We start from the raw sequence: 18,605 nt of genomic DNA, 5'->3' as shown, positions 1-18,605 counted from the left end.
ACAGATTGTGAACACGTCTCTTCTTTCAGGTATCTTTGCACAGGCCCTGAAAACTGCAGTAATCAAGCCTCTATTAAAAAAGAACAATCTAGATACATCAATAATGAGCAACAATAGGCCGATATCAAACCTTCTGTTTTTAAGTAAAATCATTGAAAAAGCGTTTTTTCTACAACTTAGCCATTTCCTGTCACTAAACAACAGTTTTGATACCTTTCAGTCGGGTTTCCGACCACACCACAGCACTGAGACGGCTCTCGTCAAAGGTTTTAATGACATCCACCTTAACACAGATAGTGGCAAAATTTCAATCTTAGTATTACTTGATCTCAGTGCTGCATTTGACACGGTCGACCAATGACATATTACTAAACCGATTGGAAAACTGGGTAGGACTTTCTGGCTCAGTACTAAACTGGTTTGAATCCTACTTACAGAATAGGGATTACTTTGTGTCAATAGGTAATTATACATCTGAGCATACAGATATGACGTGTGGAGTTCCCCAAGGCTCTATTCTGGCCTCTTCTGTTTAACATCTACATGCTCCCACTGGCCCAATTATGGAGAACAACAAAATAAGTTACCATAGTTATGCGGACGACACACAAATTTACATAACCTTATTGCCAGGGGACTATAGTCCAATACAAAAACTGACTAGTGCATTGAACAAATTAACGGCTGGATGTGCCAGAACTTTCTGAAATTAAATGAAGGAAAAACTGAGGTGGTTGTTTTTGGAGCAAAAGAGGAACGATTAAAGTCTGCGCTCAGCTTCAAAAACAATGTTAAAACAACAGACAAAGCCGAAATCTTGGTGTATTCATGGACTCAGACCTGAATTTTACAGCCACATTAAGACATTACAAAGTCAGCCTACTATCACCTTGAAGATTATCAAGGGTTAGGACTTATGCGTCACAGGATTTGGAAAAACTGGTCCATGCTTTCATCTTCAGTAGACTTGACTACTGTCTTACGGGGTCTTTACAGGTCTCCCTAAAAATTCAATCAGACAGCTGCAGCTGATCAGAACGCTGCTGCTCGAGTCCTCACTAAGACCAAGAGACTGGATCACATCACTCCGTTCTGAAGTCTTTACCTGGCTTCCTGTGTCTCAAAGAATTGATTTCAAAGTACTCTTGCTAGTTTATAAATCACTTAACGGTTTAGGTCCAAAATACATTTCTGATCTTCACTACATGAACCACCCAGACCTCTCAGGTCATCTGGGACAGGTCTACTTTCTGTCCCCAGAGTCAGAACTAAACAGGGTGAAGCAGCTTTCAGTTTCTATGCTCCACATATCTGGAAAAAACTCCCAACCTGCAGATCCGCTGCTACTCTCAGTTCTTTTAAATCAAGGCTGAAGACCTTTCTTTTGATGCTGCCTTTCTTTAAACTGCCTTTTCTTTAAATTTCTTATGCTGCACTGTAACTTTTATTCTTGTGTTTATTGTGTCTATTTTTTAACTGTCATTCATGTGTTTTACCGGTTTTTAATGCTTGTGATTTTTAACTGTTTTTACTTGTGTTTTCTGTTTAACTGATTTTGTTAAAGCACTTTGAATTCCTTTTTGCTGAAATGTGCTATCAAATAAAGCTGCCTTGCCTTGCCTTGCCTTGCCTAATGCTTATGATTTTTAACTGTTTTTACTTGTGTTTTATCTGTTTAACTGATTTTGTGTAAAGCACTTTGAATTGCCCTGTTGCTGAAATGTGCTATACAAATAAAGCTGCCTTGCCTTGCCTTGCCTAGCAGCGGAACTGCCACACTAAAATATTCCTTTGGCATTTTTTATCATGCTGTATGTGAAATGCTAACTAAGCTCAGTCACTAAGTTCGAGAGAGAAAAAGATTGTCCATGAATAAGAGGTTGTCAAAGCCAGTAGGGCAACGTTGTGGATTGGCAGATGGCCACAAACCCATCTCTACAACCCACTTTGAATGAACACAGTTTGTGTGGCCTTGAAACAGCATGTCTTGTAACTCTCTCCTCTTCTTTCTTCTCTTCAAATACTCACTCAATTTCTAACCCAAACACTTCCCCTCTCAGTCATTTTCTTCTCCTCTCTCCCTTTCCTCTCCAGCTGCACCTCTTTACTTGTTCTTCTTTTCCTCTCATTTCTCTTTTTTGACTAAAAGCTCAATAATTCAACTGTGCAAGCCTAACACAATTTTCGTTACCTAACAACTAATTTTCCATAGACTGCTTCTGTGTAAATCAATGATTGGCATGTTTCCAAAAAATTGGTTAAATTTCAGATCATTCCTATAGTTTGAATGGCATCTGAACTGACTCAGTTTGTCTGTGTCTGTGTGTGTGTGGGTGTGTGTGTGTGTGTGTGTGTGTGAGAGACTGTATGTGTGTGTGGGTGTGAGACTGTATGTGTGTGTTTGTGTGTGTGTGTGTGTGTGTGTGTGTGGGGGGGGGGGGGGTGGTATTTGAAGTCATCAAGTCATCAAGTTCCTCTATTGCTTTTGATAATAACCAGCTGAATGGTTCAGTTGCGAGAGGCTGAAGAGAAATTCAGAGTTACATTGAAACACAGTTCACCTTCAGTAATTTTAACTGAAAAGGCAACTTATCTGCTTCGGCCCCATGATTGCCTGTGTTGTTATAATAGGCAATCAGATGAACACATTTATACCTGGGACGTGATGCTGGTAAGCAGTTGCAGCGCTGAATCAGCTCTGATATCAGCAGAGTTGAATAACATTACACACTTGATTGTGTGCATGATTGTTTGTGAGTTGGATATTCTGTTCTGTCCCCCATCTCATTTTTTCTCTCCTCATCTTGTCACTTTGTTCTGACTGTATTCATTTGCCACTCTTTTCTTTTCTGTCATGCATGCAGTATGGCTCTATGGATGGCAATGTCAAGCTGTCTGTCTGTCAGTCCACCTTTTTAAACCAGACAAATATGCCCATGCTTTTCAAAACATTGTATCAGGTGTGTGTAGCCCAAATCAACAATTCCATACATGTCACCTTTTGCACATGCAATAAATGGATTATTTTTGTATCTTACGTGCCTCACAAGGAATCTAGGTCTGACAATGTCAAGCGGAACCTGAGAGCAATAGTGAGCAATAATCCTTCAGTAATTAAGCTACATAGCACAACAACATTTTTTTGTTAAACATAAATTAAATGTTAATTTAAAAGCCATTACAAAAGCAAAAACGTTGTAGATTTGAGGGAGACAGAAGTTAGCAAAATGACGACGACTGGGCTGTGTGTTGGCCTGGTCATCTAAAGCGATGAACACCATCACCTTGTTAGTAATCCCTTCAGCTCTGGTGCTGTCTGTGGGGAATTTTCTCCCTTTCTCAAATGCTGTGGTTGTCATTGAATGAGTCTTCCTGGTGGCAGTTTATGTCACTGCTCCTTCTCCGACAAGGTGTAATACTCCTACATGGCAGACATTTACTTTTTATGTAAACAAACCACACATGTGCACGGCACCCATTGATCTCTTATCATACGTCATGCCAGCGTTTTGTCCAGTCAGGGGCTTCTTCTTTGAATCAGCAGCAGCATATGCTGGCAGTCTATGTTGTTTGAGTCTGACTGCAAAAATCCAACATATAAACATTGGCCACTGCCATCGGTGAATGCCAACTTAATTACCAAATTGTCAACAAGGGCATATATTGACCGATACAAATATTCAGCCAAGAAATTGATGCATCCCTACTAAGGATACACACTTAGACCATGTCCCCTTCCATACTTCATCGTCCCCCAATTTTGCTTTCTAGTGTGTAATGAGCAGTAAAACGCTACAAGGCTGATAGTGTGATTTTAGACTTTTAGTCTTGTCTACATGTGGGCTGTGGGCAGTTAGGTTGTATTTGGTCAGGTTCTGTCACTGCTCGGTATCAATAAATGAGATGTTGATTTGTTCCTGTGGATAAACCATATATTTACAGCTGGATTTGTTTTGGTGTTCCAGATGGGCACTGGTTGGCAAAAATGAATGAATTATTTATCATTTTAAAACATTGCTGATCTTAGTTTCATCAATAGAAAGTGCTATTCATCATTAAATTGTACGATTTCAGTATTTTAGTGTCTTCTTCCAACCTTTATTCCCTTTTATCTCCCTCTGTTAGAGATTCAGCCCTGCGAAAGAAGTGTCGCCCCCTGTTGGTGTATATAATGACCCACGGTGTGCCCTGGAGCTGCTGAAGAGGACCACAGGAATAAAGAAAAGCCCATTTGGCATCACCGCAGTGCGCTTCTCTCGTAACCACAAAAAATGCTACACACCAGGTCAGTATGTGTTTGGTTGTGTGTGTGCACTGCCCTATGCTGTGTTGCACCCCACTAAATATGCAAGCTAACTCAAATGTGAAACACTTGGATTGGATTATTTCATTAGATTTAAATATAAAATAACAATTTCCAAAATTCTACAAGAGTAAGAAATAGATGAAGAACCAATTATTTGTACCAAGAAACAACAAGCAAGAAAATGCAAGTACGCCTTCTGTACAATGGCTAATGAGATAACAAGGAAGACCCTTAAAATCAGTCAAATAACGAGTGTAGACTCACCTGCTCCACAATCCATATGTCAAAACCCCACTGTAGTTGCATTTTTGGTGTTTACCTGTGTATTTGTATCCTCATGTTTATGAATTTGGATTTGCTTGGGGTTCTAAATTACTTGTGAGTGGTCAGCCATGGTATTAAAAAAATGTAGAATCATTTTCCTGTGCTTTTGAGTATTTTCTTCTCAAGCTGTAACCAAAGGCGGCATTCTCACATGCAGACTGTACTGTTAATAAGACAGCTATTAAAATAGTAGTATCACATGAGTGTCTCCATATGAAATTTGGTGCAGTGCAGGTGTCATTTTCAGTGAAAGCCAACACATACACACTGCCAGAACTAAAGACACTAAGCCAAATCTACACCTCCGCTACATGTGTCTAATTCCTGTCATTACTGTAAGCCTATTTAAATTAATAATCATAATTGCATAATCATAGAGATGTATTATTATTATTATTATTATTATTATTATTATTATATTATATATATTATATTGTTAATAATACACTTTAATTTATATATCACCTTTTCATACAAAGTGCTTTAAAACAAAGTGAGAACAGAACTAATAGGTTTGATGCCATCTCTCTGATGAACAGCTGACTTCTGACCCACAGTGTCAGGTTCAATTCTGGTCAATAACCCAGTAACACTGTCTCTACAGCACCTGTTTACTGGTTCCACTTATTATTCCATTTTTATTTATTTTATTTATTAGTATTATTCATCATTCTCATTTCATATTTCAGAACTATTCATATGTTCATACTATTCATAATGTTCATATTGTAATATAATAACATAATACTATTTATCCCAGTACCCTTTGCACTATGCTCCAGATTTAAATAATTTTATTGAACTCTTCATTGCACTCATGCCTCTATATTATTTCTGTTTAGAATATGTATATATTGTGTATATATATTAGTGTGTATATTTTTGTTTCGGTTGTTTTGTATGTGTAAGCACAGTGTGAGTAAGAATGCTCCAAAGAAAAATTCCTCGTATGTGTCTTCATACCTGGCAAATAAAGCTGATTCTGATTCTGATTCTGATTCTGATGGAAATAAATCACTCCAGGATGTTGTCTTGGACCATTTTATCTAAGGACAGTGAAAAGAAGGACTATATAAAAACATTATCTACACAAATACCCACATTAATCCCATCCTCCTGTTCTTTTAGGTCCAGGGTCATATAATGTGTTTGAGCATGGTTTAGCCCGGGAGAGTTTTAAAAAGGCAGTTTTAGAGAGAACCAGGAAGGGAGGCTTTGGCTCCACTGCTCAACGCAACTCCCTCTTCCACAACAAGGAATCGATAGAGGCCCCAAGTCCAGGGCAGTATGAGGTAGGAAGATCCATCCATTAATTAGGCTGACATATAAAGCTCTGTTATTCATATCCTCATTGTGTGTGTGTGTGTGTGTGTGTGTGTGTGTGTGGGTGTGGTGTGTGTGTGTGTGTGGTGTCGTGTGTGTGTGTGTGTGTGTGTGTGTGTTTGCTTTCAGACAGAAAAGAAGACAGAGGGAGTACAAAAAGCAGCACACGGCGGTTTTCAAATCAACCACAGAACGTCTGGCACCGCTGGCTAAAGTAAGTCTGTTCCCTTCTGTCTCCCAGCATCCCCCGACAGTTGTCTTTCTCTCGCTCTTTCTTATCCTCACACCACGTAAAGCCGTTAAAACCTACTTAACAGAGGAGTCTTAGATGAAGTAAAACAGCATTACATGCCAAGTTTTTCCTTTCAGAAATCGGCCATCGCAGCGGTAGCATCTGACCCACTATGCCAAGTGTGCTGTTTTCCAGCAGTTTTTTTTTTTTTTTTTTTTTACTTCTTCTTTTCTTCTGTTCCTCTTCCTTTCTAATGCTCACTCATACTGAAGAAAACAGGTCACAATTTAGTTTCTTGTTCCTCTGCCATGTTTCTTTCTTGCCTTTTTTTACTGTCAGACTGCTGTTAATATAAACCAAATATAATATATTAACAGATGGGACTCTTTCCACTTCCAAGTGTTACTTTATTCAGTTGTATTTCAAAATAATTAGTTTTCTTTGTTATTTATGATCAAACTTTTATGAGAAATGCCTCTAAGCTAAAACAAAAAGAAATCATGCTTTTACTTTTATTTTTATATTACGTTCATACATGCATTTCATATACTAGTATTTCTATAACCACTGGGCATCGATCTTAAGGCAGTGGTACACCAGATTGCCTAACAGACTCATTTATCTGAACCACGGATCCAAACCAATCCAGGTTTCATAAAAGTTCACTGACTCCTTCAGGGTGACTTTCCATCAGTGACCTGAATATTAACAACATTTGTAAAGGTTAAAAAGGACGAAGGTTTGATTAAATTGAAAGCAGAGAACAATTCTAATTCCATATTCTTCAAAGATGATCGGGTGCTCAGTATAAATGTATCAAAGTTGAACTAACTTTATCTTGCTATGAGACGGTAACAGCACAGCCAAAGTGAACATTGAAAACACTGTAAATTCAGACTGCCATTATTTCCCGGGCTGTGTTATACTTGCATCCCATTTTAAATTTTAAATAGTTGGAATTATTGCTAAAACCCTTGTCTTAACTACAGTACATCAATCTACTACAACTGCAACAATGGTCCTATATTTGAAAAAGAGACAATGATTGCATTGTGAAAGCTAAATTTCGTTTCTCTGTTAAATAAATAATGTGCCAATAATAGTAAATAATAACGGAGAAATACAGAGAAGCAGCCTGACGTCGGGGTTAGCAGTTACTTACTGACTCTAGTATTGAAAAAATATTCCAGGAAAGAAATATGTAAATTTCCTGCTGCGTATACTACAGCATTTAAATATTCAAAGTACTCAATTTGTATTTTCAAGTACCCTTCTGGGTATCAGCTAGTGTTTACTCAGATTAACTCCAAAGGTCAGAAGTGTTATCTAAATCTCGAGGCAAAGCTCTCCAAAACTGATCTTAACACTGCAAACTATGCTGCTCACTAGAAAAACAGAGTTGAAAGGGTAATTACGGCACTCATCACAGAGCGCACACTTTTCTATTCTAGGTGTACTGCTCCACATCACCAGGTTTAGTTTGTCTGGTAGCTGTCAGAAATATCTCTTACTTAGTTATGTGCTCCTAATATGATTAACTTCCTCACAGTAACATCGCAACAGGTGTTTTTCTCCAGCAGTATGTTTACATGCAAGAGATTAGGTAGGTCCAACAGCCTACTACAATCCCAGTTATATATATATACAGGTTTCTCGTTTACATGACGTTTAAACACAAAAGAGAGTAGTGCAGGATGGGAGTTCTATCCGCTGTGGTCCAATATTAGTTGACTTTGAAACGGTTACATCTATGCAGTACAGACAATACAGAAGTGCCTTTTTTTTCTATAGAAAGTTATTTAAAAGTCTCACTAATAAAAAAGTTAATTTGTAAAAAATTATATTTCACAACTTAGAAAACAGCCGTGCTTAGGTCTCACCCGGTTCCATGAGTTATCAGTCCTTGCCGTCAAGACACAGAGCCCCGCTGGTTCCTGCTTTCTAATCAGGGAGTGATTTAGTCCTCGTGCACCAAGTGAATGCAATTAAGTACCTGGTAGGACATAAAAGCAGCAGGACTCAGGACGCAGGAGCAGGATTGAGAACTACTGGCCCAGCGAATGAGGAGCGGATCCTGAGAAATATTCAGGTGTTGCATGTTGAAATATCACCAAATGCACCTGCATTTGTGAAAGAACATACTAATGTTATACATCACCAATGTCCATTGGGAAATTATTTTGCCTTCCTATGTAGTGAGGGTAAGGAGTGTCACTTTATTCCCTGTGGCACCCTGCTGTGCCCAGTAGAATAAAATAATAATGTCATAAAGCCCTCTGGATAGTAAGGACTATCATATTTGCTTTCTTGATGAGTTGTATTGTACAGTATGTCTAAAAAACTAATAACTAATAACCACTGGGCAGCACATGCCTTCTGTTTACTTCAATTTTTAAACTCATAGTATTTTTTTGGCAGGTGAAACTGCTGTTTCCAACTTGTGTGTATTTATATGTTTACATTGTTGTTAGCGTTACATTGTTTATGCATTCAGATGATGTGGCTCAGTCACATTTTGTGCACATCACAAATGAACTTAAGCGAGTGCGATGAGACTCATTAGAAAACTGAGAACGATCCATTACATAACTGGTGATGATCACCTCTGTAATAGTCTCCACCTCATATATCTGACTGCGCCGTTTGCCATTTTTCATGACAATGGCTCTGTGTAGTTTGGTGTCAGGCTACAGTATATTGTGCTGATGGATGATCCTGCTCACCCAGAATCCTCAGTGTGCTAGACAGTAGGAAACTTGACAGCCATACTACACACAGTCCACACTGTGTCTGTGTTTCACATTGTCATGCATGAGTCGGGGTGTCTGAGGTCTGCAAGTTTAAATGATTAGTGGTACTTTCTTTCAATGCCGGAGACACAGGGTGATTCAGTATTTAACAATGGTTTCAACTCGGTTCAATTCCCGGTTGAAGCTCCTCCAGCTTGGTTTTGTTTTGTTTTTGTGTAGCCTAAAGCTAGTAGTGAAAGTGACTGGCCTATTGGAATATCATATGTAAAACAGGTAGGTCTGTTTTAAAACAGGAGTTTCAGACTAAACCTTTTTTGGTCAATATTTTATAAATATTTTTAATTGAATGCCATATTGTTATTTATTTGTATGTGCATTCTTTTTGTAAAATGATTAATAAGGACCAAAATGAATTACTATTGTTATTACTACTACTATAATTGGCTGCAGTTGTAGGTGTGCAGCACTCCTCGGCCAAACAGCAGGACTCTAGTGAACAGGGTTTGGACTTCCCAAATTGGGACAAAACAGACAAAAAAACTGAAAAAACACAACAGCTTAGTTAACGTTTCTTTAAATACACACTAATACCTTCATATTACTCCCAGTCTTGCTCTTTTTTTTTGCTTTTTGGGTCATACCTTTGAGTGCTCTTTGGAGACGATCTGAGGCCACTTGTAATGGCTTCACACAGAGCGTCCTTTATGACCAGTTAATGAAAAATCACCCGGGGACGTCTTAGCTTTAACAGTTAGCCACATGCCGCTCAGCAGCCAACGCTGTATCCCTGGTAACGGCCTACCCCACTGGGACGGATATTAAAAGTGTCTAATTAGGAAACGATCATGATCATGAGAAGGGGAGAAAGAAAAAAAATAAAGACAGAAAGTATGTCTTTGTTATTTGTTTTCTGTTTTAGAGTTAATGTCTTCTGTACTTTGACTTAAAAGCTTCATCGAGCAGTAGAGGTTGGCATTTTATTGGAGATATTATTCACACTGCATGGCTTTTGAAATCGAAAGCATAAAAGATGTATCATGTCAGTGGAAATGATAGAAGCTGTCTTGTGGGGTGCATTAAACACAACAGGGAGACTTGTTATCTGACTCTCCAGAAGATATTTATTAGTCTTCCCTCTGTCTTTGCTATTAGCTGCTCTGCTTTTTATTATCCAGATCTTTTGTTTCTCAGTGTTTGTTTTGTTTTCAGCAAAGTCCATTTCATTCAGTTGCACTTTATGATAATTTATTCTATTCCCGAATGCGTCTATTTCCAAATCTTCTGTATAAGGATAAGATTGCCAAACAGTGGTTAATACATGTTGAATATCGGGCATGGCAAGATTTATTTATGCTGATTTTTCTTATCTTGCGGTGTGCCCGCATTCAAAGGATGCTTAAATTTCTGACAGTCTAAATCAAACACACCTCAGTTAGTTCAAATATTTGAAGCTACGTTAGATCTGTACTTTGGCTGCAGGTCTGGATCTGATAGAAGATGATAACTTGTCTGTGGAGAAGCAAAAACCAGACGTGGTATTGAGAAATGACAAGTCTGCAAGAAGCGATGATTATGAGTAGAGCATATCTTAAATGAGAGTTTGCTTTTCTCCGACATCTAATCCAGTGCTCTTTTCCAGGGTTATTTCCCCTGATCCTCATCTTGCTCTCTCTTGTTCTGTTCTCTCCTCCCTCTTTTTTCTTCTGTCCCTTTCATTCCTTTCCATCTCCTACCCCACATTCCTGCTCTCCATCTCCTGTCTTAATTTCCTTCCTTTGGGCCAACACATCCTTATTATGACCTTGGTGTTGCTGAGGTCGTGGGATACCCTCAGGCAGTGCTGGGAGAGAATAAGTGTGGAATTTAATTTGGACCTATGTTTTACCCCGAGGCAGTGGAATTCCTCTCCTATAGATCAGTGAAATATTGCCCTGTCCCTTGAAGCAATAGGAGAGCGGTTTGACACAGCCATTTGTCTGTCTCAATCATTTTTTCACCAATACGTGTTTGCCTCTGTCGATTTTGTTCTGTTGCCAATGATGTTGAGATTATTAGAGGTCTTGATGGACGGTTGTTGTTATACTCATTGAGAATGAGCAGTTGTCAATGGCAAGGGCATTGGTTCAATAATAAGGTTTTAGCACTAGCTATAATGTAAAGTGCACTATCAGTGAATTGTGGGCAGGGCTGGACTGGGATAAAAAGACCGAGACCAGCCCACCCCAATCGACCGGACACCACCTGACCTTGCACTCCCCTTCAACACATTTAAGCAGGGTCCAATATTAGCACCATTTACCGGCCAAATGCTGGTAAAATATGCAAGTGGCTGGTAGATTCGCTTAACTTACCAGCCAAAAATAAGTAAAATTTTAACATTCACTAGTGTTTGCCTGGTGGACAACATGTTACTTTAGAACCCTGTATTCCATCCCCTAATACTCTCCCTTAGCTGATTGGTAAGTAAGAGAGTATGATAATGTACTCACTGAGTCAAACAGGCTTCCCTGCTCCTGATGGCAAGATGGCTAAAGGTTGAGAGTAGAGCCTGGGTGTCTTGTAATGTAAACAAGTGACAAGTCTGTAAGTTAAGCTAAAGCTGCATTTTGTACACAGTATGCATTTGTGTTATTGTGAAATGTGACTATATCAAAAAGCTATAGTACTACTGTATGTTTGCAAGTGGCTTAGCTTGCTAATAAATAAATAACATTACCTAAGTAAAACTCTCCTAGATAAACATCAGGTTTGAAGTTTGACTATCCATGCGGTGCAAAAAGCTGTTTATGATAATAGTAAGAGAATCCGTTTATAATATCTATTTCCTCTATTTCACAGTAAGCTACTATAATTAGCTATAGTTAGCTATTTTAAGCTACGTGATAAGAGAAGAGTAGGCCAATAGTAGCAACCCGTAGCGTATGGTAAAGGTTTTGATTGAAAGTAGACAGCAGTTCCGGTGGTAAAGTAGCAAAAAACAGAAGCCAGATGTCACAGGGCAGTGATGACAATATAAAGCTCTTGTTCAAGCATCTCTGTTGGCTCCATGCAAGTCGTTTTAACTGATGTAACCAAGCAATAATGTCTCTGCCAGTCAAACAAACTTCAGTTAATCTGCACTAATATCTGTTACCCTGCCAATGAACAGCGCTTCATAGTTCTCCTTCCTCAGTGTGTAACTGGCTCAATGGAATCAGACACAATATTAATACATGGCTTTTATTACATGTACCACTGACAGTGATTGCAGGCAGGATTCATAATATACCAGTGGTCTGAAAATAATAATGAAAACAAATAGGGAGCGGAGACACACATCCTACACTTTGCAACTGTCGCTAGTGCTGGTGGAGGTTTACACTGACTTCCAATGTCATGGCAACAAATTTACATAATCTTTGAGTAACTCATTGTACACTTACTTATAATTTGTAATTTTGCACAATTATTACCAGAATTGACAGGTAATAAGGTAAATGTGCCATAATAACAGTAATTTATTGGTAAAAAAAAGTTAACTGTGAAGGCTAAATTATGCGTCAGTGTCAGATTAGCTCTACAGTGTAAAGAGGACAACTCTTGCTAATGTGCACCTTCAGTAGCAGCTATGTGGGGACTGGACTGCTGTGTTTCCCTCCTACTTTTTTCCGGTGCCAGTTGTCCTTAAAAGTCACATACAACATGAAATCATATTCAGCAGCTACTCTCTTGTATTTCTGGTCCAGTGACACAGACAGACATAATTCAAAAGGCCTGACACAGTCAAGGAAAACCTCATTAATGTCAATTACAAGTGGAAAACACCACATTGCTCTCAGAAAAAGATACCACATACCATGGGCATGAGAAAGAAAGAAAGAGAGGAGAGATGATAGAACGGAATGGAAGAAGCAGTGGGAGGGAATGAAGGAAAAACAAAGAGGGCAAGAGAGAGACAGAGCCTCTGTGTATAATGTGTAATTATCTATCCTATTAGCTCTGGTTGAGATAATTAGAGTGTTTGCTAAACATACATTTATCAAACAAAAGCACAGCATCACCCCCGTGCTCTGCAGAATGAACCGGGCAACAGAAATACAGGAGGTGAAATAATACTGAGAATGAAAGGGGGGGGGGGTGAGATTGACTGACGAACAAAGGTATGACAGAGAAAGAGGGCATTGTCTGTGGTTCTGGAGAGATAAATATGTAGAAAAAAAATAAAAGCCATGTGGCTCAGACAAAGAGTGTGACAGTTGCATGGAAGGTAATGCTATAGACAAGACATTCTTAAAGTATCTGGAGTAGGAAATATGCAGCGGCCCAGGGTTTGTCACTTATTGACTTTTTGTCCCTGTGTTTCATAGCAATTTTATGATATATCCATGGACAGCTAATGGCATGTCATGGTGCAGCCTCTGTTTATGGGAGACAAGGGATTCGAGTGATGAAATAAAGGAACAAAAACAGGAAAATTGAGTTATAGATTTGATATGGATTTTACTGTCAGCTGTCAGGGTAATGGTGATGATGTGAGTCCCTGTGAGAATTCCAGTACAGCCACATACGTACTGCACACACTGAGAAAGTGACTCAGTCAAAATGTGCCCATAAACACATAGATACACATATTTATGCAACTATACTCAAAATATACATCCAGTATACTTATTTGCATGTGCTTATAAATGTATAAACACATATCGTAGTAGCACATGCACAAGAGACACACACGCACACACCAAATGAGAAGAAATGCTTATTAACACTTCCACCCGAGGCTTCAGTAGCACTGCCATCATAATTTGCCCAATATTCCCCTGAACAATTTATAAATGTGATGGAACATTTTTTGAAATAAGCTAGCTTCTGCCTTGCCACTTGCCTCTAAACATAAAGTCACAGTCATTTTGATTAGATTATCTAAGATTTTAAGGATCGTATTTATGCCAAGGATTTAGGTTTTAGGAACTGGTGAGACGAGTGAATTAGGAAGGCTGATTTGAATAATTGATCTATGAGTTTGAAGGATTATCAGAAGCCCCGACACTACACAGCTGTTAATATGAGAAAGGATTTTACAACTCTGGAGACTTATCATGGCAACTATTGTTTCATCCTGCATTGCAATGATTGGGTGGTAAACAGTAGCAATCTAATCTAGCAGGAATGTGCGCTTGCATGTATTTGATGGTGTCAACACTTTGCTTTGCTGGATAACGCCGCACTTTATTGTTTGTTCATTGAAATGAATGGGGTGGCTATATTTCGGGTGTCAGTTGGAGCACGGCCTAAAAGTGTGTCATGTCATTCACGGGAATTTGAAGCAGCCAAAGTGCCAAATCTATGTTAGCTGTAAGCTGTTAGAACCCTAGTTCTTTTTGTTATTTTCCTCCAGGCTCTCCTTTAATGTCAGTTCTCTCTGTAAATTTATGAAGTAGATTTTTAGGAACCGTGCTAATTCACGTACATTTGCATCTATTCATTGACTTTACAATCTCTACCACAGCCTCTAAAATTTGCTTCCTGTTCTGTGCACACATAGGAAGTCTTCAGTGACACACGGAGCAGCGGGGTCACTGAAGGCTCCACCTTTCATCATTGAGCTAGAGTTACAATTAGTAACCATTACTCTAATCTCAGAATACATTTTAATTTACAGTAAATAGCGGTATCTCAAATAAAAGCTTCAGGTCCAATGCTTTTGCCTGATCTACTTTATGTCTCACTTTTAATATATTATTTACCGACTATTTAAGGCCTTTGTCTAGCTTCTTAAGCACCTCTGTCTAGGCTAAACTCTTTTCCTGATTTACTTTTCAGTGAAATAAAAATCAGATTGCTGTGCATTAAAATATGTGTCAATCTGTAACAGTCACAGTTTGCTGGATCTAAGTGAAGTCTGGTGCTCAGATCATGTAATGGCCTGATCAGCTAACAGAGATAGAGAAAAAAGCTGCGTGATAGATAGATAGACAGAGAGATAAAGGACAAGACAAAAGGTTTGGCGTTCTGCCAGTGACCAGAGGCTGCATTGTTCATGACGGCTCACAAATATAAGGGAATTGTACACGACAAATAGCAAACAAATGATTTATACTCCTAACTAATCTTGGGGGTGGGACTCAGTAAAAACCATAGGTCTATTCCAATCGATGCAGATTATCCCCCAGGAGCATCAATATTGCCAACAAATTATACGGCAATTTGGAGGCTTTCCTCGCAAGAACGACAGCTCAGTTGTTTCAGCAAATGGCCCAAAACCAAATTTGTTAATGAAAGTGCTCAGTTAATTTCTGTGGCAGTCTTATCATGAGAGTTTAATATTTCTTGTGTACAAAAAGAAATATTTGCCTGTTGGTGATGGCAGGTCAGGGAGTCACCAAAAAATGACAAAGGTAATGTTAACATGTTTCTATGGACAATGTCAAATATGTTTGCCAATAAAACAGATTTTGGCAGGTTTCCTTATTTGCAGGTACACCAAAAATATAGATTTTGGGAACTGGGTAAGAATGATAGAAGCTGATATTAATACACTGAACTTCCCTATAATATGTTATTGTGAAACATCAGTATAGGTAAAAACTGAAAAACTGTCATCTAATATGATTTGAGTATTATTATTTTACAAGATTTTTTATCTCCCACTTATTCAACGGACTGACCTCACCTTTACTCTAATTAAGTTGTGGTAAGCTTAATTTCCTGCCTTGAGTGGGATAGATATATATGAGGGGATTCATATCTAATGAAAATATAATGTTGACATATTTTAATAACACCAGTACATTGTTTCAAATCTTTCTTGATTTTCAACAACACCATGAGGAGAATGAGAGACAGTGAAGTAAAAGATAAGTGAAAGTAGATAACCACGTAGAAAGAGAGCTGGTAAATGAAGATACATGCATGGGCAAAAGAGGAAAAGACAAAGAAAAAAGAAAGGAAAACCTGTGAGTCTTAAATGTGTGACAGGGCACAGATTGAGAACTTGTCTGTGTAGCACTTTCAGATTTTATGATGGGTGGATGCTCTCCAAGATATTGCTTGGAGGAGAAGATCACATACGCTCGGTGACATTATTCTTCTCTCTTTCCTTCTCTTGCTGTGAAGTCCTGGTTGTTGTTACATCCCTGCTGTCTTGCTGCTATAAAACAAGTGAACTGATAAACAGCCCTTCCTCAAAAACAGCCTGACTCAAAATAAAAGACATTTTTACAAGTGAAGGTGGATAAACGCTACACGACTTGTTGCACAGAGCGAAGCCTTTGTGGAGTCCATAGCTATTGTATGCAATGTAAACAATGAAGGATTGAAATATAAAAATTGTCTCGGTAAAGGGTTCAGGTTAGGGAAAGATGGTGGTCATGGTTCACGTTGACCGGTGGTAGGTGAAGGGATGCCACCAGACAAAACAAATAATACATTGTTTGACCAAAATATCTCAACTTCCAGAGCCTGCTGCCTTTTTCTGTTGATGCAGATGAATGATAATTAGATGTGGTTGAAATATCAGAAAAAAAGCAAGCTTTCTTGAATGAAGTTTTTTGAAGTGAATTAAGATTTGGTACATTGTTTTATTTGAACAAATACCACCCTCTGCTATCCTGTTTCTGATAAGGAAAGTCTTGCAAAAGCACCACATAGAAAATAAATCCACATTTGGGTCAGTGCAAACTGTGTTTATTGTATTAAGTAAGCTGAACTGGTGTGTTAGTTACTCCATCTTTGGAAAAAACTGGCACACACACACAAAGGAGATAATGTCTTCTTTCATGTGTTGTCTGTCTTAAATCCAGTGACATGTTACTGAAAGAGAGTAGCACAAACAGACTCAATTGAAGAAATACACGCAGCAGCTTTTATATAGTACTTATGTAAAATCATTTTTATAAATGAACCCTTACAAATGCACCTTTTCTGTCCAGTGTCAGACGCAGCCACATGCTCTGTCTCTCAAATTTAATTTGTATCGACCTCAATAGCAGGTGAGAGTTTGGATCCCATTCGTATTTATTTATCTGACAATAATAAAATCGTCAGCAGATGCCTGCAGACGTGACATTGCCCAGAGTAGAAATCCGTATTTAAACAAATGACTTTCTAACAAACAAACTTATTTTCTCCTTGCAGATTGGATTAGTAGAAGTGAAATGTAACAAGGCCTGGTCCTTTCATTTGATACTGTCTACGTTTATTATCAGGCCTGACTTTTACTTCTACTGCCAATTTCCTCAATTTCATTTATATTTTTATTTTTTCTCTCTTCATCCTATGATATTTCTTATTTGCTGTCTCTATATTTCTGCTATTTTCTTTTCATCTTGCTGCATATCAGTAATTTTATTTCTCTCTGTAAGTTAATCAGTCTCTCTTGCCCCCCCCCCCCCTTTGTTTTCATCACCCCGCTCTTCATGTGGATGAAGTAGGTGCATGTGGTAAACGGCTGTGTGCATGTCTACGCTTCTCTGTCCAAGTTATGGGCCCCAGATGTGGCCAGCAGCTGTGTGTACAGGGCATTGTGTGTGTTTGTGTGTGTGTGCGTGTGTGTGTGTGTGTGCATGTGTGCGTGCGCTCAGATGCAGGTGTGGGCACGTACCCATTTTATGCAGCAGCTGTGTGTTTGGTTATGGACAGCTGTTTGGTAGCAGGTGATGGCTTTAGGAGCCAAGCAGACAGTTGGCCAGGCAGGCGGCCAGGGGGACGAGGGGGAGAGCTAAGCCCAATAAGATCGAAGGAGGCCTGGGCTGGGCGTTCACTCAACCAGGGCCTTCTGGACCTTTGCTGGATGGTTTGTGGTTCAGGAGAAACCAAGCTGTGGGCGTCAGTGTTTATACATGACTCTGAACCTGCCAGGATCCACAGACAGCTCACTGATTACTACTGTAGTAAAGAAAGACGGTTACAGTAAGTCTAGGATCAAAACGGTCAGGTTGATATCTAAACTGGAGTCCAGTCCTTCCACTCAAAATCAGACTAGCCGTTCAGGCCTACATGTCTGTGTAAATGCTACGTAAAATGTGGTGAAATGAGAGACGTGTTGGATTAAAGTAAATAGACAACTTGTCAGATAAAGACAGGTTATGCAAAAACTGCAAGACTGCAAACAGAGAGATGATGTGATAGACATAAAAGATGATGGAGTTTTTGAACCATTGGAAGAACAGGGAGCAAGAAAGACAACAAGAGAAGTGAAGGTGATAAAAAGCATATAGGGAAAGGGTAAAAACAAAATGAAGGACAAAGCAACATACACAAGACTACAAAACACAGCAGAAAACTGTCACTGTCAGCAAATTATGAAACTAACTGCTGCAGCAAATGGGAATCACATGGTTTCCCTCTGTCATTCCATCTGTATTGAAGACATGTCTAAGACCTCATTAAGGCTGTATGACACCTCCACTACTAAAACCAGACAGATGGTTATCAAGCTCTATGATGAAACAACAGCTGTGTTTTTGACAGTATAGTGTGCTTGTACTGCTTACGATGATAGGCTATTTTGGGAGGAAAACAAGTAAACAAATGCTTTGTTCACTTAATTTAAATGCTAGCAATCTATTTTGTTGCATAAGCTGAAGAAACACACGAACATGAACAAAGCTTAATTAATAGAAATATAGTGCACCCCATACACACACACACACACACACAAACACACACACACACACACACACACACACAC

At 38.9% G+C, this 18,605-nt stretch overlaps 1 protein-coding gene and 1 long non-coding RNA gene across 2 annotated transcripts in view; both read left to right on the top strand.

Annotated features, from left to right (window-relative positions):
* stpg2 (sperm-tail PG-rich repeat containing 2) overlaps positions 1-18,605 on the top strand; it is an 88,477-nt gene that overhangs the window by 54,529 nt on the left and 15,343 nt on the right. Inside the window, 4 exon segments of the mRNA XM_032516467.1 lie at positions 4,126-4,285; positions 5,759-5,922; positions 6,083-6,100; positions 6,102-6,167. Of these exon segments, the coding sequence (XP_032372358.1) occupies positions 4,126-4,285; positions 5,759-5,922; positions 6,083-6,100; positions 6,102-6,167 (408 nt within the window).
* LOC116689832 (uncharacterized) lies at positions 9,968-11,291 on the top strand. Its single transcript, XR_004332109.1, has 3 exons — positions 9,968-9,978; positions 10,466-10,467; positions 11,209-11,291. It is a non-coding gene; the product is annotated as an uncharacterized LOC116689832 (long non-coding RNA).

Source organism: Etheostoma spectabile, chromosome 5, assembly GCF_008692095.1.
Source record: "Etheostoma spectabile isolate EspeVRDwgs_2016 chromosome 5, UIUC_Espe_1.0, whole genome shotgun sequence".
Taxonomy (NCBI): Eukaryota; Metazoa; Chordata; class Actinopteri; order Perciformes; family Percidae; genus Etheostoma; species Etheostoma spectabile.
This window is presented reverse-complemented; position numbering and strand designations above follow the sequence as displayed.